The sequence below is a fragment of the Morus notabilis genome, unplaced genomic scaffold (genome assembly GCF_000414095.1).
Source record: "Morus notabilis unplaced genomic scaffold, ASM41409v2 Scaffold813, whole genome shotgun sequence".
NCBI classification, from domain to species: domain Eukaryota; kingdom Viridiplantae; phylum Streptophyta; class Magnoliopsida; order Rosales; family Moraceae; genus Morus; species Morus notabilis.
Window position 1 is genome coordinate 270,393 of NW_010363924.1, and position 26,599 is coordinate 296,991.

At 39.4% G+C, this 26,599-nt stretch overlaps 2 protein-coding genes across 2 annotated transcripts; both read right to left on the reverse strand.

Annotated features, from left to right (window-relative positions):
* Window positions 1–1,172: 1,172 nt before the first annotated feature.
* Window positions 1,173–20,535, reverse strand: LOC21394521 (transmembrane protein 87B). The gene is made up of 6 exons (XM_024170276.1): window positions 20,492–20,535; window positions 20,113–20,346; window positions 18,771–19,704; window positions 18,323–18,418; window positions 2,476–2,612; window positions 1,173–1,640 (listed from the first exon to the last, which is right to left on the reverse strand). Exons 1-6 carry the CDS (start codon window positions 20,533–20,535, stop codon window positions 1,454–1,456), a joined length of 1,632 nt encoding a protein of 543 aa, XP_024026044.1. The 3' UTR covers window positions 1,173–1,453.
* Window positions 20,536–21,893: 1,358 nt separating this feature from the next.
* Window positions 21,894–24,551, reverse strand: LOC21394524 (trans-cinnamate 4-monooxygenase). The gene is made up of 3 exons (XM_010105362.2): window positions 23,711–24,551; window positions 23,480–23,613; window positions 21,894–22,713 (listed from the first exon to the last, which is right to left on the reverse strand). Exons 1-3 carry the CDS (start codon window positions 24,493–24,495, stop codon window positions 22,115–22,117), a joined length of 1,518 nt encoding a protein of 505 aa, XP_010103664.1. The 5' UTR covers window positions 24,496–24,551; the 3' UTR covers window positions 21,894–22,114.
* Between the last annotated feature and the right edge of the window lie 2,048 nt (window positions 24,552–26,599).

Consider the following 26,599-nt stretch of genomic DNA (forward strand, 5'->3'; position numbering starts at 1 on the left):
TGATTTATCAATCAACTTTTTCACTATTATCCTTAAAATATCAAATAAAAGAATATTTATTAAGAATAAGATATGAAAATTTAGACTTATACACTCTGAAACACAAATTATTTTATTTTTTCTTAAAACTTCTCTCTAACTTTTTTCCTTAAAAAAAAAAGAACTTCTTTCAACTTGCTTTTTTTTTCCTTCGGTTGGTTTCACCAAAACGCGTTTATGTAGATTGTGGAAAACCAGTAAGAATACGTATGTTTTAGGAATGAGAATCTCTCATAAAAAGTATACCTATACAATATCATCACGCGATATGAAACTTGGAACTTCCAATAAACGTTTCACTAGTGCTTGCTTTGCTTCCCATATTGAGAGTTCTCTGGCCCACAAGTCCTTACTTTTAAGATCTTTATTTTTTAATATTGAGACATATATCAAAAACTTTTTATTCTATATATTTTTTAATCATTTTAAACAGACCTAACGGTCTATAACTAACTCTATTGAAGGAAAGTCGGAGAAAATTCTTCTCATATTTAAGATTTATTTGTTTTACATGTTTAAAATTATGATTCTGATTCAGCCATAGTATTTTTTTCTCACAAAAAAATTGAATAAAAAAATTCTCACTAATAGTTCTACCATAAAATTTAAATTCAAAAACAACATCACTGATTTAAACGCGCGAACAAAACGAGCTATTAATATTTATAAAATGACTTTTTAGGGTTCTAAATCGTGTCAATAAGATAGACAAATGAGTCATCACTTTTGCAATAGATTATTGAGAAAAACGGTCTGTGTCCCCAAGGAGACAACGAATCAAATCAAATCAAATTTGTGGGATTAACTTTCCATTAGCAAAGTGACTCTTTTAATAATTGATGTAAAATTAAGTTTTAAGTGTAACCCACCTATTACGCGCTACCTACTCCACTTTGCTTTTGATCAGCTATAATAACAAATGAAAATGGTTATGTTTGTTATGTTGCCCGCAGACAATGATAAGAAGACAAGAAGATCTTTCCTTTTCTGAACAGCCATGACTTCCAATCTCACCTACCCTTGTCCATTTCTGCATTCTTAAGGGGCAAACAGATTTAGGAATTAGTAGACCACATTTTTTTTTCAGAGTAAACTTAATTACTTTTCAGTCAAGTATACCAAAAAAAGCCGGCAGCATCATACAAGTCGGTCCCTAATTTGTGCCTAAGCGCTTTCATAAAAATAATAGCTTTGATTTTTGATTTTAACTTTTTAAATTATGGGTGGTGAAACGTAAATAGTTAAAGGTTTGGTTAAGCAAAAGTATAGTTGAAGTTACCCTCATTGTTCTCACCCTTGCACCCCACTTTTTTCTTTTCTCTAATAGCCATGTGATTGTGAAGAAGTCATTCCTGCGTGATGTATATATGCATATGTGAGATATATAAGATAAATATAGGAAGAAGAAGGCTTATTATTCCCTCTTGTCTTCTTCAAGATCTTCACCAAGTCCAAACACATGATGATCTCCTGCAGCTAATGCCTTCCTCTCCTTCCTTTCAAGAATGATTGCCACATCTCCGGCCACCTTAACTCCACTGGCAGTAAGCGAGATACCCTCTTCGTCGAAGTCATCTCTGATCTCCTCTGAGTATGCATATCTGCACCAAAACAAGCTCAAATCGAATTCATTAAGCCTTTAGGAATCCTGGATAATGAAATCCAACATAAAACTAGAATTTTTTAACGCAACTGAAATCTTAAGAAAATTTTTTCCATACGCGTGCTTTGTGATGGTGGGGAATAATTTTTCTCACCAAAGTGAATATCCAAGTTTCAGGGCTTGTAGTATGTTACGTTTTAACCCTCTTGGAAATGCATGTGAGTTTGATGCTTAGGTGGTTGTGCTACATGAAACTCAGGGAGAAATGCTAGCATCACTTTTTCTGTCACTGTGTTTATCACTTTCTGCATTTATTATTTGACACGTGAACTCTACTAACATGAATTATTATTATTTAAACAGAAACAGTGGACATGAAATATTATTATTTAAACAGAAAATGAGGTAGTAGAGTTCACATGTCAAACAATAAATGCAGAAAGTGACAAAGAGAGTGATATAAAAAGTGATGTTAGTATTTTTCATAACTCTAAAAAACAACACTGTAAATCGAGGCTACAATTTCAAAAAGCCCTCCTTCGCTGACATTCCAATAAGTCCACGTAAAACCTGTAACTGCTGGTCTCCAAGTTGCAATAAATCACCACATCATCTTTTTCAATATGTGTGTATAGAGATGACATTTGGGATGATATGTGCAGTTAGCATAAAAAATTGCTAGAGATGCCGGTGGATAAACTATTTTAAGCAATTAAATACAACTTCCTGATCCTACATTACGCTCTAAGTCTTTAAATGGTCACATGAGAAGCAATACATTGAAAAGAGATGGAAAATAGTATCAAGAAACAAGGCAAGAATTTAGAGAGTACCCAGTTGGGTTCTGAGATGGAGCCCAGAGAACGCATATCACTACTAAGATTATATAAGCGAGCAACGTCCAGAAAGTTGGAATGATCCAAGCCGCTCGCCAAAGTTCGCTCAGTGGGTCAGTGGCATTGAAGTACAACTGAAGCAATCAAAATCAAAGTTTAGACCTCAGATACTGCACGACTAATGTAATAGTACAATAGTGAAATGGTAATGTTTCATGTCAGATCGTTCAAGAGGTATGGATTTTTCAAAAACATATGCACCATGCAGTTCTCATAACGGTTATGTTTTGATTCTTGAACATTGAGATAGCAAAGGTAGACACAGCATGCACGATAATAGAAAGCATTATGATAGAACCAGCAATTATCAAAGATAGAAATCAGAAAAAACAAGGAAATTGATCGATCAAAACTGGAATTGTATTGATATTACTAAAAGAAATTAAGAAGGAATACAAGATATGGGGGTTTTCGAGAGACCCCTTACTATAACTATGATGATCTATGCCCATTTCCCCTGGCTCACGTTTTATTCCACGCTCTTCTAACAACCTCTCTAATAGAATCCTCCCAAACTCGTAGGTCCCTGACCTTAGCGGACCTCATCCCATCTCAAACAAGACTTGTCCCGAATCTATCACAGCACTCCCCTCCAACTCAGCCATCTCCTGGCCAACCACATCATCCAATTGCTGCTCCTCAACCGTTCCATTAGCCTGATCCGAATCCGGCTCCGCAACCCTCAGCAGCTCCTCGACTTGAGCAACACCAATTTCCCACCCCTCTTCCTTCGAGCATAAGTGAAGTGCATAGGTTGTCTATCAATACCCCCCGCCCAGAGTTTCACCTTGTCCTCAAGGTGAAAGTGAGGAAACTACACGTTGAGGACATCATAGAGTTCCCATGTACCATCATGTGGGGAGAGATAGTGTAACGTCCCAATTTTTGGGCTCAAACTTTTGAATTAATTTTGTATGAAGGAATTGTAAGAGAAACGATAAAGGAGTTCAAAGATTAAATTGCAAGGCTTTGGGGGGCAAGATTGTAAGAATTTTCATATTTAGGGGCCAGATTACAATATTAGAAAAAAAGGGGGCCAGCTGCCCTTTCACGTGGCATGGCTGGAACTTCAGCCAAGCCACCAATTTTTCTTCTTTAGCCACGTTGAGAGGATGAAGCATTATAAGAAGAAAAAAAAATTTCACTTACTTCTCTATCTCATTCTCTCTCTCAACTCCCTTTCACGTCTCTCTTCCTCTCTCTCCGTTTTTTCCCTTTTCTTTGATTTAGTCTACTTCTTCCACAAAGGACTGCAACAACTTATTGAATCAAAGGATTGATTAGAGCTAGGGTTCAAGGTAAGAGTTTTCTCCCTTGTTCCTTTAAATCCGAAAATTGGTTGTTTTGTGGCTTAATTGCTTGGGTTTCATGTTAAATGTTAATTATTTTGCTGGAATTGTAAACCTGGAGTTTTTCCCTTCTTAAAATTAAGTTAAAGTTTGCTTAGAGACATGTTAGTTCAAATTTTCCTTGAGAGATTTTTGTGTTATGTGGATTTTGGTTATGTTTGTAGAATTTTCTAGGCTTAGTGAGTAAGGATGAATCTTGGCGCTAATTGTATGGTGTTAGGACCGGAAATCATTACAATATTGATGTGTAATAATATGAGTTTGGGCTGGACAGAAATGAGGAATTTTACACGTTGAGGTTATGTGCAAAATCGTAAGATTAAAGGATCACATAAGTGACTGTCAAAGAAGAACTGAAAACTGTTATTTTTCACGTGGATTCTGGTCTTGATGTTTGTAGATCCATAAAATAGACATCCAAAGCTGCGCATAGCCGCAAGAATCACCTCAAACGGACAACTATAGCTCAAGTTATGCACTTTTAAAGTTAGGCATGATTCTGTAAATTCTGCAAAAAAATCAGCACATTTTGATCGAGTGTGACATGTTTTTAGAGGCCTTAATTAACTTGAAACCAAGCTTATCATAGCTCTTTGGAAAGCCCTAGAGGTCTACTTTGACTAGGCATTGATTTTGTAATTTTTGAGACTACATAGAATATTTTGTGAATATTCTCGTAGCAGTCGTCAAAACTGTCATTTCTAAAAATTGATAAAACCAAGAACTGAGGCTCCTACTTTTTGAAATGAGAGTGCTGCACTTAAACCACCTTTGCTACCATTTAGAACAGGTTATTAGTGGCGTGTGAGAGTAAGAATCACCTCATTTAGAGTTTTGTAGCCCGAGTTGTGCGCATAGGAAGTTTCATATATAAACTTTCTAAAAGCTGTCAAAACAGAAAAAAAACAGAATTTTGATTTCTTGAGAACTGTTTTTGAGGTACTTAGAGAGGTCAGATTTATGCGTATGATAGCTCGTTGGAAAGATATACATGTCTACTTTATTTTGGAATTAATTTTGGAATTTTTAAAGACAGAGAAAATATTTTATGAATTTTCTTGTCAAGATTGACGAATCTGCCAAATTAGAATTTTCAGAGGAATATGATTATGAATTAGAAATTGATTTATGGCTGAGCTATTGCGCTCTAATAACGATGGCCAATTTGTTTATTTTGGACAGTAGAAAGAAAAACGAACAAGGGAAGCGAAGAGAGTTAGACTCGGATTTTGCTAAGCAACTTAAGTACGTAGATGATGACTTCTCTGCAGCACTTGTAAACTTTGTTTGATAGACTTTCTATGGAATGTCTAGTATGCTGTATGCTATTATGTGAATTTTTGCAACATTGTCAATGTGTATGTTTTGTGAAGGCATGCTTGTGCTAATATATTGTACACAAAGTAGAACAACACTGATTATTAAATTGCTTGTGATTGAGCATATAATAGCATACATGATAGGCCGGTACTACCAAGTCCTTAAATGACTCCTATTGTGATATGGTGATTGATGAAATTGTGACTGAGCCGCGCAAGTCTTTCGAGCCAAGTGGGTGATGACAAAGACTATATTGTGATATTGAGAAATTGTGATTTTGAATGCGCTGACCATTCCCTCGAGCCAAGTGGGTGACAATGGAGAACCTGATATTGTGATTCGAGAAATTGACGTGTGGTCAGATTGTGAAAAAACCGGTGGCAGTACCGGGAGGACCCTAGAGATATATAGTGCACGAGCATAAAGTGTAATAATTGATTGGCATAAGTTAGCTAGAATGTTATGATGCACGCGTATGTTAAAATAAGATTGTGTAATTGTAACTCTACTTACTGAGCCTGTAGCTCATTAAAGTTTACTATATGTTGTAGGTAAAGGTAAGAACAAAACAGAACAATAAGCAGGGGAGTTGGCTTCGTTGACCCCTGTACATATGGTCAGACCGAAGAAGCTGCACGCGTATTATTTTGAGTTTGTAAATACATATGTTTTAGAGTTAAACTCATAAACCTTGGATGACTGTATAATTATAATTATGGCTAGGAAACCTGATAGGAATGGTGTATTAACGAAATCTTATTTAAGCAAAAATTTTGAAACACCATAGTTTCTACATAAATGAAAAGTGAATGTTAGTTATTGTGGCACATCCTTAGGATTAATAGTAAGAAAGGCTTGAAAGAGATGGTATAAAAGGGTGTCACAGATAGACCCAGTGGATAAGCACCTCCAGCTCGGCCACCGAGCCACGAACACACTGGCGTATAACCAACAGCTCCGTTGGTTCAGCCACCATCTCAAGGTCGGCGTCCAACTGCGGTGGTAGGGTAGGAATGGCCTAAGTATGCCCAATGGCTCGCCGGAGTTAGCAGACATGGAAAACTGAGTGTATGGAAGTGGTAGGCTGCAGGCGCAAGCAGTAAGCCACCTCCCCAACCTTGGCTTCGACTTCAAAGGGGCCATAGTACGGAGGAGCCAACTTCTCATTGGGATGCTTAGCAATACGGCGATAGGGCGGAGCTTGAGGTACACATATTCACCCACCGCAAACTGCACTTCCGGCGATGCTGATCCGTATAGGTTTTCATCCGATGTTGAGTTCAGAGGAGGTGTTGCTTGATAATGTCAAGCATGCCATCCCGCTCTTCAAGTTGCTTGTCAACTGAGGCCACTGGGAAGATCCGATCCCATAGCGGACAAGAGGAGGTGGATCCCGCTCATAGAGCACGCGAAATGGAGTGGTTTGTATAGCCGAATGGTAAGAGGTGTTGTACCGACATACAGCCCGCGACAACCATTTGTGCCATTGCCTTGGTTTATCCGAAACAAAACACCGCAAGTAAGTTTCGATGCACCGATTTAGGACCTCCGTTTGGCCATTGGACTGAGGATGGTATGTCGTGCTATGTTTGAGCGAGGTACCTTGCCGTTTGAAAAGCTCAATCCAAAACAAGCTCAAATCCCGGTCAGAGACAATTGATCAAGGGATTCCATGGAGGCACACCACGTCGTGGATGAAAACTCCAACCACCGTGACCGCATAATAGGGGTTTTGGAGCGAAAAATAGGTGTACTTGCTCAAACGGTCCACCACATCCAGGAGTGAATCGAATCCTTCGGACTTCGGAAGACCTTCTATAAAGTCCATTGAGAGGCCCTCCCACACCTTATCCAGTGGCAGGGGCTGCAACAAACCTTCGGGCTTCAAGGCAACACACTTGCTCTGTTGACACTTTATACTTGGCTACATAATCCAGTATATCTTTTTTCATGCTTGCCCAGAACCACTCTGCCGCGAGCCTTCGATAAGTCTTGAGAACTTCGGAATGCCCACCCACCACACTGTCATGATACAGTGTGAGCAGCTCGGAAATATAGGGCCGAAACACCTCATTCAATAGAGCCTGAAATGTCGCCGGAGCATTGGTTAAACCGAAGGGTATAATCAAGAACTCATAGTTCCTTCATGCGTCGGGAAAGCTGTTTTCGGCACATCCTCGCCATGTACACAGATCTGGTGATAACCAGACTTCAAATCTATCTTTGAAAAGATCATTGCTCCATACAACTCATTTATTACGGGGATCGGGAACCTATCCGGCACAGTCTCCCTGTTTAAGGCCCTACAATCCACACAAAAGCGCCTACCATCTTTTTTCTTGACTAAAAGAATAGGCTCGAAAAAGGACTTACACTCGGTTGGATTATTCCCGCTACCAACATCTCCCTTACTAACTTCTCGATTTCATCTTTTTGAGCTTGGGGGTAGCGATATGGCTAGAAGTTGATCAGAGAGGTTCCTTCTTTGAGAATAATGGCATGATCCTGAACTTGTGGCGGGGGCAATGTGGCTGGCATGGCAAAGACCTCCGCCCAATGCTTCAGAACGCCTTCCAATTCCTTTGGCGCCCCTTTGGGTTCCCTTTCGTGAGCTTGGAGCTTCACCAGAGTGCAGTGCAGTTCAGTTCAACTAATACCCCTTGCCTTTCTTGCTTCAACGCCTTCAACATGGCTTTCAAGGATACCGCCGACCTACTGAGACCGGGTTCTCCTTGCAAAACCACTTGCATCTCTACTAATTTAAACTTCATCTTCAGTGATTTCCAATTGATGCTGGTTCCCCCCAACGTCTCGAGCCACTTCATGCCCAATATCACGTCTGAGCTCCTTAGTTCCAGTGGTTTAAAGTCCTCTACCACCTCAATTGATTGACGTGACAGCACCACCCCGCGGCAAACCCCTTCTCCTTTCATTGTCAACCTCGTTCCCATGATCACCCCATAGCCTTCGGTTCTGTCCAATAGGATACCTAGCTTCGGGACGAGATTGGTCGCGATGAAGTTATGAGTCGTTCCGTTGTCCACCAAAACAACCATCTCTTGTGGCCTAATCGACCCATGCATCTTCATGGTTCGCAGCGAGGTCAACCCCACTACTGAATTTAAAGATAACTCTGCCACCTTGACGTCATCTAACCTCATCCTCCTTGGTATCCTCTCAGTCAGTTCCTTCCTCCTCATCATTAACCAAGAGGAATTGTAGTTTCCAGTTTGGGCAATGGTGGCCGATGGTGTATTTCTCGTCACAACGGTAATAAAGCCCTTTCTCGCGTTTGCTCTGTAGCTCCGCCTCCGTGAGTTTTCGAAATGAAGTGTTCCCACCGCCCACCTGCTTATCAGGCAAGGGTATGTTGCGACCTAAGGGTGTTAAGGCTCCCTTCCCCCCAATTAGGTTTCCTGGAATTGAGCCATTGGCCAAAGAGCTTGGGGCCAAGTTTGGAGTTCTTGCGGGCCTCAATTGGGCATTGCAGTCCTCAATTCGCTAGGCAAGCTCCATGATCCGTCCAAGCCCGCTGGACCGCATCATCTGGATTTTAGTCAACTCCGGTTTCAGGCCATTCACAAAATTCTCGTCCAATACCTGCTCGGAGATGTCTGTAAGCAGCATGGTCAGTACCTCAAATTGTCGATGATATTCACGAACATTTGTCACTGTCAACTCCGCCTATGCATTTGTATAGCCAGTCTCAAGCCCGGATAAAGGAAGAGGGTTGCGGTAGGTTGACGATTAGCGTAAAAATAAGTCACTCTCATGAATTTCACTCACATAGAATCTGTTGGGGCGTTCCCTACTTGTGACGTGCTATGTCAGGCCCTGGGTATAGTGTTAAATAGGCAAGGGTATCTTCGCACATTCATGGACATGTGTGGGGGGAAAAGCGAGCCCATGAGCCATGTCGGGCCTTGGATATGGTGAAAAATATGCATGGGGGGTCCTTGCATATTTATGGACGTGTGCAAGGGGCAGAGCTAGCACATTATAGGAAAATTCGTTTAGGTAGTTGGAATGTAGGTTCTTTAACTGGTAGATCAATGGAGTTAGTGGATGTTATGGTAAGAAGAAGAATTAACATTTTATGCTTACAGGAAACGAAGTGGACATGAGAGAAAACAAAAGAGATTGGAAATTTAAGACACAATTTATGGTATACAGGTTGGGAAATGAATCACAATGGAGTTGGTATTCTAGTAGACTAAACTGTGAAGGATGACGTAGTTGAGATTAAGCGAATAGGGAATAGAATTATTATGCTCAAATTGGTACTAGGAAATAAGTTCATCTATGTAATTAGTACTTACGCTCCACAAATAAAATTGGATGCAGAAACTAAAGTTAAGTCCTGGGAAGACATAGATGACTTAGTGTGTCGTATAGGCAATGAGGATAACATTTTCATTGGAGGAGATTTCAATGGGCATGTTTGTAAGGATAGGGAAAACTTCGAAAGGATCTAAGGTGATTTTGGTTTTAAAGCTCGAAACGAAGAAAGAAAATCTATTTTGGAATTTGCGTTGGGACATTATTTTATCATAACAAACACATTTTTTAAGAAAAGAGATTCTCACTTGATTACTTTTAAGAATGGGCAGAACTTGAGCCAGATAGATTATTTTCTCACAAGGTATAGAAAACGTTCTCTATGTAAGAATTGCAAAGTAATTCCTGGAGAAGTACTAGTCACCCAACATAAGTTAATGATCTTAAATGTGAGTATTAAGCTTTGCTATAAAAAGACTAAGATAAACCACCTCCCACGAACTCGTTGGTGGCATTTGAAGGGAATAAAACTGTTAGCGGATATAGTTAGAATATCCGGGTATATTAGGTTGAAAATTTGTTGTATTTGTTATCCTTTTTTATCTCCTATTTTTTAGGAAGTTAGGTGGTTAGTTAGACTAGTTCTCCTAGGCTATATAAAGTGAATCTTCTCTGTAAATTAAGTTAAGTTTTCTGATTAATAAACGGAAGTGAAGAGATTGTTTTTCTCCTCCATTTAGCTTTTATGGTATCAGAGCACAAAGGCTACTTGTGAGATGAGAAGAACTAAACAATAGGAATGAGCGGAGGAAGAGGAACTGAAGCTACCTCTGGTACCTCACAAACTGTCTCCACAATCATTCCCACTGCCGTATTTGAAAACTCATCAATGTCTCTGCAAATCACAACTCACAAATTGAACGGGAAGAATTTCCTTCAATGGTCCCGGTCAGCACAAATGGTGATTAGAGGCAAGGGCAAAATTGGATATTTGGATGGAACAATTCCCAAACCAAAGCCTACTGATTCAACATACTCCAATTGGGACACTCAGAACTCGATGGTGATGGCATGGTTAATTCATTCCATGGATGATAGTATCGGTGACACGTTTCTGTTTTATTCCACAGTAAAGGAGATTTGGGATGCTGTGACTTTAGCCTACTCTGACCTTGAGAATTCGTCTCAGTTATTCGAACTTCGCAACAAAGCCAGAAACCTGAAACAAGGAGAACTTGAAGTGACTCAATACTTCAATTTCTTGAAGAAATTGTGGCAGGAACTTGATCTGTTCAACACCTGTCAATGGAAGGATCCCGAAGACACTGTTCTTTTTAAAAAAATGCAGGACAAAGATCGAGTCTATGATTTTTTGGCGGGTCTCAACAAAGAACTTGATGAAGTGAGAGGCCATGTTCTTGGAATGCAACCACTGCCAGCCATTGATGAAGTTTTTTCTGAAGTTCGGCGTGAAGAATATCGCCAGAGAGTAATGCTTGGAGAAACAACGACCACTACCTTTGAAACCTCGGCGTTAGTTGCACAGACATCAAACAAACGAGGTAATACTCGGTCTATCACAAAAAAGGGGTAGGCCTGGTGCGATCACTGCCAAAAGCCTTACCATACAAAGGAAAATTGCTGGGAGATTCATGGTAAACCAGCCAACTGGGTTCCTAATCGACTCAAAAATCGAGATAGTAGGGGACTTCAAACCACTCATGACTCAGAACCGGAGCAAAACACCGGGAGTCTCACCTTTTTCTAAGGCTCAGATGGAGCAGATTTGCAATTTGTTTTCTCGAAAGCAACAGTCGAGTACTTCTCTTGTGGCAAAGAAGAATGAATCCTTTGGGGGCATGACAGAAAAAGGTGAGCCATGGGTAATTGATTCGGGGGCCACGGACCATATGACAAGCTGTCAATATCTTTTCCATTCATACACCCCGAGTCTAGGAAACCATAGAGTAAAGGTGGCTGATGGCTCTTATTCCATAGTTGCAGGAGTGGGATCAATTAAAATCAATTCCACCATCATCATAAACTTTGTTTTACATGTTCCTAGTTTATCATGCAATCTTATTTCTATAAGTAAGATTACTAAAGAACTCAATTGTGTGGTTAACTTTTCCTCTTCCATGTGTGTTTTTCAGGACTTGATTACGGGGAGGAAGATTGGCAGTGCTAAGGAGGTTGAGGGTCTTTACTACTTCGAACACAATCTATCTGTGAGTTGTCATACTCATACTGCTGTGGATCACTCTGCCATTTCTAGGAAAGAGCAAATCATTCTACTCCATCGTAGGCTAGGACATCCTAGTTTTTTGTACTTGAAATATTTGTTCCCATCCTTGTTTTAGAATAAAAATGATTCGTTTCAATGTGAAATTTGCCAATTAGCAAAACATAAACGTGCCTTCTTGCCATCTCAACCATATCGTGCTTCAAAACCTTTTACTTTAATTCATAGCGACATATGGGGTCCTTCACGTGTTAAGAGTGTCACTAATCACAAATGGTTTATTACTTTTATCGATGACCATACACGGGTGTGTTGGGTGTATCTGTTGAAAGACAAATCTGATGCAGAGCAAATTTTTAAAATTTTTTATTCCATGGTTCAAACTCAGTTCAATGAAAAAATTAAGATGCTTCGTACCGATAACGGTACGGAATATTTTAACTCCATTCTTAGTAATTTTTTATTGACAAATGGAATTATTCACCAAAGCTCCTGTGTCGATACACCTAAACAAAACGGGGTCGCGGAACGAAAGAATCGCCATTTGTTAGAGGTGGCTAGGTCTCTGTTATTTACAACATGTGTTCCTAAGAGGTTCTGGGGGGATGCCATTCTCACTGCTTGTTATCTCATTAATCGTTTACCAACTAGGGTTCTCGAATACCAAACACCATTAGATTTTCTTCAAACATCTTATCCTAATGCTCGGTCGTTTTCTCGCTTAAAGCCTAAGATATTTGGCTGTACGGCATTTGTCCATACTCCTAATCAGAACCGTTCAAAACTTGACCCAAGAGCACATAAATGTCTATTCCTTGGCTATTCTGCCACTCAGAAAGGGTATCGGTGTTACTCCCTGGAAAAAAGGAAATATTTTACATCGGCAGATGTCACCTTTTTTGAAAATCAACCATTTTTTCAGGGATATTCTCTTCAGGGGGAGAATCGGAGTGAAGAGAATGTCTTGGGATCTTATTCACAAAATCCGGGTACAAAGGATAGCCTAGAATCATGTGAGAATATCTTGGGATCTTATTCACAAAATCCGGGTACAAAGGATAGCCTAGAATCATGCGGGAATTCAACTTTTGAACTCTGGGAATATTTCTGGACTCCTCCATCCCAATATTTTCTCCATTCAAATTCAACTCCTCAACCAACCATGGACCTTACTCCAGATAATAATCAGCAGATAAACCCGACTTCTATTCAAAATTCAAACTCCTCAAATCCCGTTTTAGTGGATACTCCCTCAAATCAACCTACGACTAAAGCTTCGCTTCTAATCCAACCTGAAAATCAGGCTGCAACTGAAAAACTAGATGATCAGAAAAATCAAAATAATCACCCAATATTCCAGGAAGAGAAACGGTCAGAACAGAGTGGTCTACAATCGTTTAACTTGACCTACTCATAGAAAAAATTGTCAAGAGGAGGAAAAAATCCTGAACTTTCTCACTGTCAAGATTCTACCCTTGAATCAGGTTCGGATAATCATGATCTCAATATCCCTGTGGCTATGAGAAAGGGAACAAGAACGTGCACAAAACATCCAATCTCAAATTTTGTGGAGTATGATCACTTGTCAACTTCACTCAAAGCACTTAATGCTAATCTTTATGAGGTTGAAATTCCAAAAAAACATTGAAGAGGCAATGGAAAAGGAGGATTGGAGGAAGGCTATAATGGAAGAAGTTCGAGCCTTGGAAAAAAATTGCACATGGGAGATCGTGGATAGGCCAAAAGATAAAGTGCCGGTTGGGTGCAAATGGGTCTTCACCGTCAAGTATAAAGCCGATGGATCGATCGAACGACATAAGGCAAGGTTAGTAGCCAAAGGGTATACTCAAACATACGGTATTGACTACCAAGAAACATTTGCTCATGTGGCAAAAATCAATACCGTACGTGTTCTTCTCTCTTTGGCGGCTAACTTGGAATGGCCACTTCATCAACTTGATGTAAAAAACGCGTTTCTGAACGGTGAACTACAAGAAGAAGTGTTCATGGAACTACCACCTGGGTTTGATGGAGGCAACAAGAGAGGAAAGGTATGTAGACTTAAGAAATCACTATATGGTTTGAAAAAGTCACCGAAAGCATGGTTTGATCGCTTCACTAAGACAATCCAGAAACAAGGGTTCTTTCAAGCTCAATCAGATCACACACTGTTTTACAAACATAGAGGTACAAAAGCCACAATTCTTATTGTTTATGTTGATGATATTGTTCAACTGGAAATGACGAAGAAGAGATTATAAGATTGAAGAAAGGGTTGTCCTCTGAATTTGAAATGAAGGATCTCGGAAATTTGAGGTATTTTTTGGGGATGGAAATTGCCAGAAACAAGTCTGGAATATCCGTATCTCAAAGAAAATATGTACTCGACTTATTGAATGAAACGGGAATGCTAGGATGTAAGCCGGTGGATACCCCAATGGATCCTAACAAGAAATTAGGAACGGAAGCTTCTAGTAGTCCGGTGGACAGGGGGAGGTTTCAGAGGTTAGTTGGGAGATTAATTTACCTCTCTCATACTCGGCCGGACATCGGATTTGCTGTGAGCTGCATAAGTCAGTTTATGCATGATCCTACTGAGGAACACATGGAAGCTGTCATTAGGGTTCTAAGGTATTTAAAGGGCACTCCAGGAAGAGGATTATTCTTCAAGAAGAGTGGATCAAGAAGCATTGAGGCCTACACAGATGCAGATTGGGCTGGTTCCGTGAGTGATAGATGGTCTACATCAGGCTATTGCACTTTAGTGTGGGGAAATTTAGTGACTTGGAGAAGCAAGAAGCAAACAGTCGTGGCTCGAAGTAGCGTTGAAGCCGAACTACGATCACTTACACATGGAGTATGCGAGCTCTTGTGGTTAAGGAAGTTGCTGGGAGAATTAAAGATGGAAGTACTGGTTCCTTTGAAGCTCTACTGTGACAATAAGGCCGCAATCAACATCTCTCATAATCCAGTTCATCATGACAAAACTAAACATGTTGAGGTGGATCGGCATTTCATTAAGGAAAAGATTGAAGATGGAACAATATGTATTACATATGTCCCAACATCGGAGCAAGCAGTGGATCTTCTAACCAAGGGTCTTGGAAGACCATTGTTTGAAAAGTTAGTGGACAAGCTCGGGATGTACAACCTGTACTGCCAAGCTTGAGGGGGAGTGTTAGCGGATATAGTTAGAATATCCGGGTATATTAGGTTGAAAAGTTGTTGTATTTGTTAGCCTTTTTTATCTCCTATTTTTTAGGAAGTTAGGTGGTTAGTTAGACTAGTTCTCCTAGGCTATATAAAGTGGATCTTCTCTGTAAATTAAGTTAAGTTTTCTGATTAATAAACGGAAGTGAAGAGATTGTTTTTCTCCTCCATTTAGCTTTTAAAAACAATTGACCTTTAAAGAGAAATTGTTAGATGAGGCTACTTGGTCATATATAGGTGATGCAAATACTATGTGGGATGTCATGGCCAGCTGCATTAGAGAAAAGTGGCAAAGGAGGTACTAGGAAAATCTAGAGGTAAAGGCCCCCCTGGGAAAGAAACCTGGTTGTGGAGTGAAGAAATTCAAAAGGCTATTAGGATCAAGAGGGATTTATATAGAGATTTACCAAAACGTAAGGATGTTGAAACTTTTAATAAGTACAAATAAATGAACAAAGAAGCTAAGCGAGTAGTTGGTAAGGCTCGTTCTACTTACTTAGATGAGGTATATAGGAAACTTGGGACTAGAGAAGGAGAGAATGATATATATATATATAAACTAACTAGGATAAGAGAAAGGAAGTGTCGGGACCTAAATCAAGTGATGTGTGTTAAGGATGGTACGGATCAGGTTCTGACAAAAGATAAAGACATTAGGGAAAGGTGGAGGAGTTACTTTGAGAAGCTTTATAATGATGATCATGCGATAGAGTTTGACAATCTTAAATCACAAGGAGAACCTAATGTGATGTATATAAGAGGAATCAAAGTCTCAGAAGTTAAAACTGCACTACGGAAGATCAAAAAGGAGAAGGCATGTGGGGCAGATGATATTCCAATAGAGCTTTGGATGGCGTTAGGAGATGCTGAAATTATGTGGCTCACTAAGTTTTTTAATGAGATACTAAAGAAGAAGCATATGCCTGCCTGATGCATGGAGGAAAAGTATTCTTGTCCCCATCTTCAAGAATAAAGGAGATGTGCTGAATTGTAACAATTATAGGGGCATAAAATTTATTAGCCACACTATGAAACTTTGAGAGAGTTATCGAAAGGAGATTAAGGGTCACAACTACCATCTCCGGTAACTAATTTGACTTCATGCCAGACAAATCAACCATGGAAGCCATTTTTCTTCTTAGGATGCTGATGGAAAGGTACAGAAAAGCGAAGACGGACCTATATATGATCTTTATAGATTTAATAAAGGCATATGATAGGGTGCCGAGGGAAGTTTTATAGTGGGTGCTAGAAAAGAGAAAAGTGCATGTGAGGTATATCAAGGTAATTAAGGACATGTACGATGGGGTGGTCACGAGTGTAGAGACTACACGGCAAAATTCCCCATTCAGATTGGCCTTCATCAAGGATCTGCTCTTAGTCCTTATCTTTTCACCATCGTGATGGATGAGCTGACAAGAGAAATCCAAGATAAAGTTCCTTAGTGTATGCTTTTTGCAGACGATATAGTTTTAGTTGATGAACGTAGGGAAGGAGTTAACCGTAAGTTAGAACTGTGGAGACAACCGTAAATTAGAACTGTGGAGACAGACTCTCGAAACGAAGGGATTTAAGTTAAAGACGAAAACTGAATACATGCATTGTAGGTTTAGTAACTCAAGTAATCAGAGTGATGAAATTTCTTTAGATGGTGTGGAGATTGGGACTTCTAGGAAGTTTAGGTACCTTGGGTCTATAATAGAAAAGGATATTCAACATAGGATTAAGATAGGGTGGGTTTAAGTGGAAGAATGCTACGGGAGTTTTATGTTATGGCAAGATGCCTATTAAGTTGAAAGGAAAGTTTTATAAGACTGTAATCCGCTAAGCTATGTTATATGGTAGTGAATGTTGGGCCATTAAGAGACAACATATATCTAAGATGAGTGTGACAGAAATATGTATGTTAAGATGGATGAGTGACCGTACGAGAATGGATCGCATAAGAAATGAAGTTATTCGTAGTAAAGTAGGTGTAGCACTAATAGAAGATAAGGTGTGCGAATGCCGCTTTAGGTGGTACGAGCATGTCCAACGTAGACCGCTAGAAGTACCAGTTCATGCTTGGGAGGACATTCTTATACCTAATACTATGAGAGGGAGGGGTAGACCAAGAATTACGTGGACCGAAGTAGTTAGGAAAGACATTCTAGATCTAGGCCTTTAGGAAAGTTTAATTTCGAACAGAGCTGCGTGAAAAAGTGAAATCCATATAGCCAACCCCAATTAAGTTGGGATTAAGGCTTGTTGTTATTGTTGTTATTGTTGTATTCACGAACATTCATCACTTGCCGGAGTGCTAGAAATCTCTCGCAGAGGTCTCCATCCGGGGTCTGGCAGAATCTCTCGAGGATCAGAGATTTCAGCTTCCCCCAACTCCAGATGCCTCGCGTCCCATCCTCCCATTGGAACCAAGCGAGGGCGTCGCCGTCGAGACTCACCACCGTGGCCTCCAGCTTCTTCGCTTCCCCAGAAGATCCACCCATCGGAGTTGGTTCCATCAAAGGTCGGCATCTCAATCCGGTGAGTCTGCGTGACCGATCTCGGTCCGTCGTCCCACCCGCCTCCACTACTCTCCTTTCCCTCACCCATGGAGAAGGTTCCACCCGCCGGCGACCCCGTAATCGACGAGGTCTAGCCCTACTCTGGTTCGGCTTTCTGCCGCAGCAGCTCCTCCAAGTTTCCCAACACCAACTCCAAGCCTCTCTCCAACTTGGGAATTTTCTACAAATCCTCCTTGAAGCCTTCCATCTCACTTTGGACGTCTTCCCAAACTTCATCACTCCGATTCTTGTCGGTCTTCTCATCAACAACCTTCCTCGGTGGCGCCATCCAGGACAATGCTCTGATACCACTTTGATAGAACCATCAATTATCAAAGATAGAAATTAGAAAACACAAGGAAATTGATCGATCAGAATTGGAATTGTATTGATATTACTAAAAGAAATTAGGAAGGAATACAAGATATGGGAGTTTTCGAGAGACCACTTGCACTCCCTAGAGACTCGCTCACTAATTTCCTTTAGCTAAGATGATCGATGCCCATTTCCCCCCGGGGCTCACGTTTTATTCCATGCTCTTCTAACAACCTCTCTAACATAATCCTCCCAAATTCCAAGGTCCCGAATCCATCACAGCACTCCCCTCCAACTCAGCCATCTCCTGGCCAACCACACATCATCCAACTGCTACTCCTCAACCGCTACATTAGCCTGATCCGAATCCGGCTCTGCAACCCTCAGCAACTCCTTGACTTGAACAGCACCAATTTTCCCGCCCCTCTTCCTTCGAGTATAAGTGAAGCGCACAGGGGGTCTATCAACTTGTCATATACTACTTGAAATACAAAAGAAGTCAGTTGGGGAGAAAACAAAAGGATAACCTCATAGCCAATCCAAACAACAGAGAGCAGCACTGATACTGCAAGAAAATTGGTAAACTTCCTGTAAAGCTCCAGTTTGGTCATGCTTCTTCGAATCTGTGGACAAAAGAGGCAAAGGATTACTAATTTACATGGTTAGGGGAGGCGGGGGGCTCAAGAGTCAGGAAAAGAAAAAGATACAATATGGAATATGCAAAATAGACAGCTTAATATAAGAACTCATTCAATAATATTAGTTTACATAATGAATGAATTATTATTAGTCGTTATCAAATTCTACTAGATCAAGCTCTAGTTAGAAAAGAATTCATATGCCGGATGAGATTTTCTTTTCCTGGGATGATTTAGTAGTTATATACCTACACACTGTGATTCAAAAGGCACGTGTGAGGAGCGTAAACCATCTATTCGATGCTGTTGGAATATGAGCATAAAAAAATAGAAATACCTGAAGCTTCTCCAAAGTTTTAGATAATGATGAGAAGATCCACAGAATAAAACAAGCATCTAGCAGAGCCACGGGTAGTACCAGAAAAATCCTTGCTTTCCCAGAAAAATCATTGATATTCCCCAAATGTTCAACAAGTTCAAGTGCTTCTGAAGCGACAAAGTACATCACACCAAGGAGAAGTATTTTCAAGGTTACGCTTCCAAGAGTTGGCCTCACAACTCCATAGCCCATAGAAACCACCAGAAGCAGCAACCGGGAGATGGTCTTTTTCACCGCAGTGAGGGTCACTGCCCATATGGTGATTCCCATTGGTCTGCTTCCAGTGGAATTGAAATTTGCATACTCAAAATACCAGAGGGCCATCTCACACATTCCAAGAGCAATCACAGCAGTTATGTGATAGTGCAACTGCATTATATCTTTCCAGTACTGCACAAATCGGAGGAACCAAACAAGACCTAGAACAAGGTAAGCCAATGACATTAAGCCAGAAAACGTCATCAGAGGCGCTATCTTTCCCGGCAGGTAACCATCTGGGTTCCTCCAAACTGTTCTCCCACTGATCACCGTGCCCACGAGTTCCGGATCACAAAACATGAAATACAGATAGTACATTCCAGTACTGTTGATCTCAATTGTGCGGAGTACCATTGAAGCCTCTTCATTTTTCCCTTCAAAGAAAGTCTGGATTCTTTGTGGCCCATTTGGCTTATCAAGGTCTTGGTGGATTATAACCTCTCCAACCTTGCAGGAACCGTCCTTTGCAAGTTCTGGGGTACAGCATATTGCAATGGAGTTCAAATAAGAACCCCCAATCTTATCCCTGTCTCTGACATCAAGTATTATAGCCTCAACCAATCCAGTCCTCTGCTGCATCTCATTCTTCTGCTCCGCGGACTTTTTGGTTCTTCGAAAAGTGATCGATTCGAACCTGGATTCACACGTCATAAAAGGAACAAAACCTTCTAATTTTTCCAACTGTTCTCATTCACACTACAAGCCTATGAAAACCACAAAACATAGATTTTTTTTTTTTTTAAAAATCCCATTGATCATGCATACACAAGTTACCCCAATCCTTTGATGCTTATACTGAGAGCTATTACTTGCCTACTTGTTGATAATCTAAATTACCTATATACTACAATCAAAAAAAGGTATCTAAACACAGAGAACGAACCAAAAATAGTAATTGGCTGCTCAAAAAGTCAACTATCTCGGAATCCATTTGGCATTCAACAGAAAAACATACAGATCAAACATACCCATTTGCGTTTAGTCCAAAACTAAGTCAAACAAAATAACAACTGTATCTTTTTTTTTTTTTTCTTTGGGTTACCTGATGAAGGACTTGCCATTGAGGGGCTTATCTTCAGAAACGACCTTGTCGTTTTGCGAGTGGAGCTTGGAGGCGTAGAGGCCCTCACTGCCGCCATAGAAGAAGAAGGAATTGGAGCGACGAATGAAGGCCTCGTTGCGGTACTCGTGGATCGAAGCACCCACTCGGAGGGTTGGTGAGAAAGTGAGGAAAATGAAGCTAAGCAGCCGTTCATTTCGCCGATCTGAATTTAAAATTTGAGTTTTGCTACAGTAAAAAGCTCTCAGAAACAGTCATATTTAATTTTTTTATTACAGTAAAAAATTTTCACACAAAATCACATCTCAACTCAAATTACAAACTCAAATCAGCAAAGTGAACGGATCCTATAAAAATAAACCCATTTGAGAAGAGATCGCATCGAAGGATGTCTCTCTGACCCATCATTTCATTTCCCTCGGTTGCTTTGTCTCTTTCTCAGTTTTCCTCGGACAAAATTAGCTTCCGTTACAGGACGTTGAAAATGGCGAAAAACGACACTGAAAGATCTCCTTGCAATGTGACTGGTCCGTTGGGAACTATGAGAATAAGAAAATGGTCTCTTTATTAATAGTGTTCTTCAATTATTTCACGTCACCACGACACGTGTCACAACAAAGAAATTAGAATTTACGACGCTCGTTTAGTTCGTTAATTTAAATTTTTAATTTGAGTTCAGATATGACTTTATGTGAGGGTTTTTTATTATAATAAAAAAATTAAATGTGACTTTTTTTAAAATTTTTTACTGTAATAAAACTCAAATTTTAAACTCAAATTAATAAAATAAACGAAACCTACGTACATATATTCTTTGAAATTTTCTAAATCTGCGTAGTAGTCAGGCACGTCTAGTTTTTTTTTTATTTTTTTTATTTTTTTTATTTTTTATGCTTATGTAGCATAGTTCATTAGTGTGTGCGCGTCACATTCCGTTTATTTTAGTGTAAAATTTAATAAATATAATATAATATATTTATCATTGAGTGTTATAATTACACACATACTAACGATAATACACATCTGTATGAAATATATTTACCGAATTAAATCCAACCAAATTTAAGACTGCCTATACTTTTTATAACATTTTGTTAGAATTGGATGTGGCTTTTCATTATTAAAGTTGCTAACTTTAGAAAAATGTACAATTTTTACATTATTATTTTTCCAATTCTTGGTGGGATATTGATGTCAGCATTTGTGTCATGATTTGAGCATAAGACTGTCCATTTGCTCTCGTTTTCATTTACTTTTACTAGTTCTTTTTCCTCTGAAATTGGTTTGAAGAAATAAGAATAGAAATGAATGCGTATTCACCTACCTCTTATCCACTATCTTTACACTCTATTTATTATTATTATTATTTTTTTCATTCGATTGGCTGATTTAGGAGGAAGGTAGGACATTTCCTATCTTTTACAATATTTATTTATTAATATCCATTAATGGACGAAAAATGATCAATATAACCATTAAGGAAATAAGTAAATGTGAATTTGGGTTTGTTAAATATGTTTCTAATTTTTTTTTAGGCTCAATCTCCATTAGCATTCAATGCGGACGTTGTTTTTTTTTTTTTTTTTTTTTTTTTTTTTAACCGTGGGAGGTTCTTACAGTAAACCAAACATTCCCACTACCGTATGTATAGTGCAGCCTCATTAAGGTTTTTTTTTTTTTTTTTTTTTGGTAGAAGCCTCATTGAGTTAATTTATACGCTCGCACCTTAGTCCCAACAACTAATAAAAGACTTCAAAGAGAACTTGAGAAAGGTCACTACTAAGTTTTTGCCGGGTCAGGCAGATTATTAAACTTTATACTGATTTTCCCCCTCCCAGGCAAATTTTCTATACTGACGAAGATGCTAGATTACAATGGACTTCGCTAGTGTTATTCAGAGTTTGAAACTAAAATTAATTAAGCAATTTGCACCTTATACATATCCAAAATCCGTTTCCCAAGATCAAAACATGACAGAATGTGATCAGCACACTCTGGGCTTGGCAACAATAGTGGAGTGCTTCAAAATGTGCAAGCTGAACTGCCCACCTTTCTCCGAGGTATCAAGCTTGTCTTGTCCAGGAGGAGGCAAGAGCTCAAAATTCTGGACCAAACGCCCCAAAGTGATTCCCAAAATGGGCAAAGCCAATATGATCCCGGGACAACTCCTCCTTCCAACACCAAAAGGAAGGTACTTAAAGTCATTCCCATTGGCCTCAACCTTAGCTTCCTCTTCCAAGAACCTCTCCGGCCTGAATTCCTCCGGGTTCTTCCACTGCGCCGGGTTGTTGGCCAGCCACCACGCGTTGACGAGGATCTTGCTCTCGGCGGGGATGTCGTAGCCCCCGAGCTTGGCGTCGTGGAGGTTCATGTGGGGCACCAGCAGAGGGATAGCCATCCGCAGCCGCAGAGTTTCCTTGATCACTGCCTGCAGGTAGGGCAGCTTGTATGTGTCTGGCTCGGTGATCTGCTCGCCAGGACCGAGCACCGTGTCGAGCTCGTGTCGAAGCTTTTGTTGGATCTCTGGATGGTTCACTAGCTCAGCAATTCCCCACTCGATCGACCATAGTGTCGTCTCAATTGCTGCATTGATGCCAATAGTTAAAACAAGTTAATTGACTTGCAATTGATTTTGTTTTTTTTTGTTTTTTTTGTTTTGGTCATGTTATGAAAGTGTGTTTTTAAGTTCTGTTTTCACATCAAACATTTGTTTGTTTATCATTCTAGCAAAATAGCTCAAGCCATGGTTGAACATTAAGAATCATGTACTCTGTTTTGTTAGATGGTTTGGAGATAAGGACAAGTACCACCAATTGACAATCTCTAATAACATACGGTTTTTGTGAAGCAAAATTTCAAATAAAGCGGATATTTAAGGCCATCCGATTGAAAATTCTAGTCACCATTAAGGTGGTTGGCTTGTCCCATTACCATTATTTTTCTCTTTCTTCTTCTCACCAAACTAAATTTTATTTTAAAATCGGCTAGCCCTCAAGCTACCATAGTTGGCTGAAATTGACTTTCTTGACAGACAGAATTGACCATTTTCATTAAGCAGAACAGGATGTGCCAAAGTCCTAGAAACTGAAGAACACATTCTTTGAACAAAAAGTAAACCAGGTCATTTGATTCAAATTAACTAATTAAGGACCAACCCCAGAGATCTAATTAAACGGCTTTCAAGTAGAAACAATAAAAGTTTGGTATCTTTTATTTCTTTTAACAGTGATGAAACAAAATCCCTTAAATTGCTATCGTAACAAGTTTTCATTTCATATATCTTAAATACCAATTCGATAAACAATATATAAAATAAATAAATAAATAAATAAATAAAATCGATTCATACCAGCAACGTTGATGTTCTCGACTATGTAAAGAACATTGTCCTCGTTAATCTCTCCCTTGTGCTGAGCATCAAGTATGTGATCAATAGCACACTTCAACGCATTGTTATCACTCCTTGTCGTACTCGCCAGCTTCCTGAAATCCAATTTTCCACAACAAATTAATCAATTTTTTTTTTCAAATAAAAAAAAATAGATCAGATTAAATTAAATAAAAAAATAATAATCCTTACTTTCTCTCCTCAAGAAAATAGTCCCTAAAGAGCTGCAACCTTCTCTCCTTAACTTCCTTGCAAATCTTCAAGTATCCCCTCAAGAATGGCCTCAGAATCGGAATGAAATCGCCGTAGTTGTACTCAAAGCTCTGCGCGAGGCGGCTCCTCTCGCCATTGAGCGCCCTCAGGCGGACGAAAAGCGGGTCCTCCTCGCTCTCGAACCGCCGGTCGAACATGATCCGGTACATGTTGTTGTACATCATGAGCTGCAGCCTCTTCCTCAGCACAATTCCGGAAGTGGAGGCTTCGGGCATGTTCCTAACATCCTCGACGACCCTGGCGGCCTCGTCCTCCCACCCGAGGCGGTACTGCTGGACGACCTTGTTGGTGAAGAAAGGGACGGTCATGATCCGCCGCATCTTGCGCCAGTGCTCGCCGTAGACGGTGAACACCATGTCCTGCCCTTTGCCCGTGAAGATGTCGAAGACGACGTTCCTCGTGCGGGAGCCGAACTCGACGCCCTGCGTGTGGAGGACTTGCTTGGCGAGGTCGGGGGACGAGACGACGACGAGGTTGCGCTGCCCCATGCGGAGGAGGAAGATGTCACCAAACTTGCGTGCTAGGTCCGAGAGGTTGCGGTGGTTGAGATCATCGCCTACTTGCAGCCAATTGCCGAATATAGGGACAGTGAGTGGGCCCGGGGGGAGCTTGAAGCGCTTGCCGCGGAGCCTCGAGACGAGGATGGCGAGGAGGAAGGAGAAGAAGAGGGAGAGGAGGAGCTTCTCTAGGAAGAGGAGGTCCATGGTGGTGTTTGGTGTTCGGTGGTTGTGTTTGTGTTTGTTGGGAGTTTAAGAAGCTTTTAATAGGAGGGAAATTAGACTGTTCATCATTTTTTTTTTATTGGACAATATTACTCTTTATTTATTTGTTTATGAATAAAATAAGCATTGATTATTGGAATATTTTGAAATGCTGAATTTTTAATTTTATTGTTGTTTGTTATTTGGGACCTAGAGATGCGACTCATGGTCCAAATTGGAATACTGCTTACAGTGAGATTTTTATTCTCATTTTCTCTGGTTATAAATAATTCAAGAAGAGCGTAACTCTAAGAAAATGATGCAAAATTAAATAAATGAATTTCTTGGCTTTAAGAAGTAAGTATTTATACTCCAATTATCAAAATTATTGTTTAGTACTGGACAACTCCGTATGAAAAATACATGGTGGGATTCACTCTTTATTTATCTAGCATGGAGTCGAATAACACTTTCTTACCATCATTAATTCTATAATTTTGTTTTTTTATCGGTACAAATATCTCAAGCTAACTTTTTTTTTTTCCCTGTAATATCTCAAATTAAATTGGTACAAATGCTTCTAATATTTTTTGTTTTAATTAAGAATTAGATATTTGAGTAACTTTAGATCTCAATATTAAAGTTAGGTGTGAAATTATTGTAAGATTAAACCCACGACCAAACATATTAGTTAGATAGGTAACAATACTTGATCTCATGTTCTAAACGTGCCAATAACGTCAATTTAAAGACTAAAGTGCCAATTATTTTGGACTTAATGATTCAAAATTGCATCATTTTCAATACGGGGGGGCAAAATTTACCAAACCAAGGCAAAAAAAAATAAAAAAATAAAACACGAGGCAATAAGACTTGGAACTAAAAGGAAATGGAGTTGGGTGGTGATACTGATTGGGGGAGGAGTTAGGTGAATGAGGTATGTGGGAGGGAGTAGGTGAGGGAGTTTGACGGCCGTTTATTTTGACGGCGGGAGATTCATTGGATAAAGAATGGAGTGAGAAAGCAGTACGTACTACGTGGGTGGGAAGGTAAATGAAAGCTTGTGGGGTGTTGGGGGGTAGGTGAGCGCTGAGGTTACGAAGAGAACCACGCTTCCAATTCTCAACCAGTCATTCTCTGAATAATAATGGTATTAAGCATTGGTGGTGCTTAGTACTATATACTAATAAAATATGAATCTTATAACACAAGATTTATAGGTGGAATTTATATTTTATTAGTAACAGTATTTAACACTGATGGTGTGCCCAAATATTTTTCTTCTCTAAAGGATCCAAGGTGTGGAAATCATTTCTGGTATTGCTGTAATCAACCATTTTTTTGTTGTTGTAATCAACCATTGGTCATGGTTATTAATCCCTAGAAACAAATATGGTGATTCTTGTGACCTTGTGACAAGTGACAACTGACCGGCATCACAATATTAAAATACCAAAGTACTTATTTATTTATTTTTTTGTTTTCAAAAGGACAATCCTATACATCTCTTGAGTAATAGAGATTTATCATCATAGGGATTAATTTTTTACCTCACTACTTATATAAAGTGGTCCTACTAAATGTGTAGGTGAAATCTAATTTAGTAAGATCCTTTACCGTGTGAGTAATAGAGATTTATCATCATAGGCTTGAAAAAAAATCACTTTAAAAACTATTAGTATTGAGCACTATAATTAATAAAGAAAAATATTTAAAGGCACTATTGGTGTTAAGTAACTCTTTTAATAGACTGTCAGATTTATTTTTTATTAGTGAATGGTGGTAAGTACTATAGATATTTTATCTATAAGATATTCCTTGTTTGTCAGTATATTTAGAGTTAAAAATCACCAGTACTTTTTAATATTGTTGTTCACGACTTACCTCTTGCCATTTATTGTTCACTGAAAATTTTCTTTAGAAAAGTAAAGTTTAACATTATTTGTTTTTTCCCTTCAATTCATGTCAAGTTTTTTTTTTTTTTTTCAAAAAATAGGAATTGAAGAAATATATGATTCTGGTAAGTGAGAGGGTGTGTGTTTGGTACGGACATATTTACAAAACGAGCATTGTGTGTTCAACATGTGACAAATTTGGTAAGAAAGAG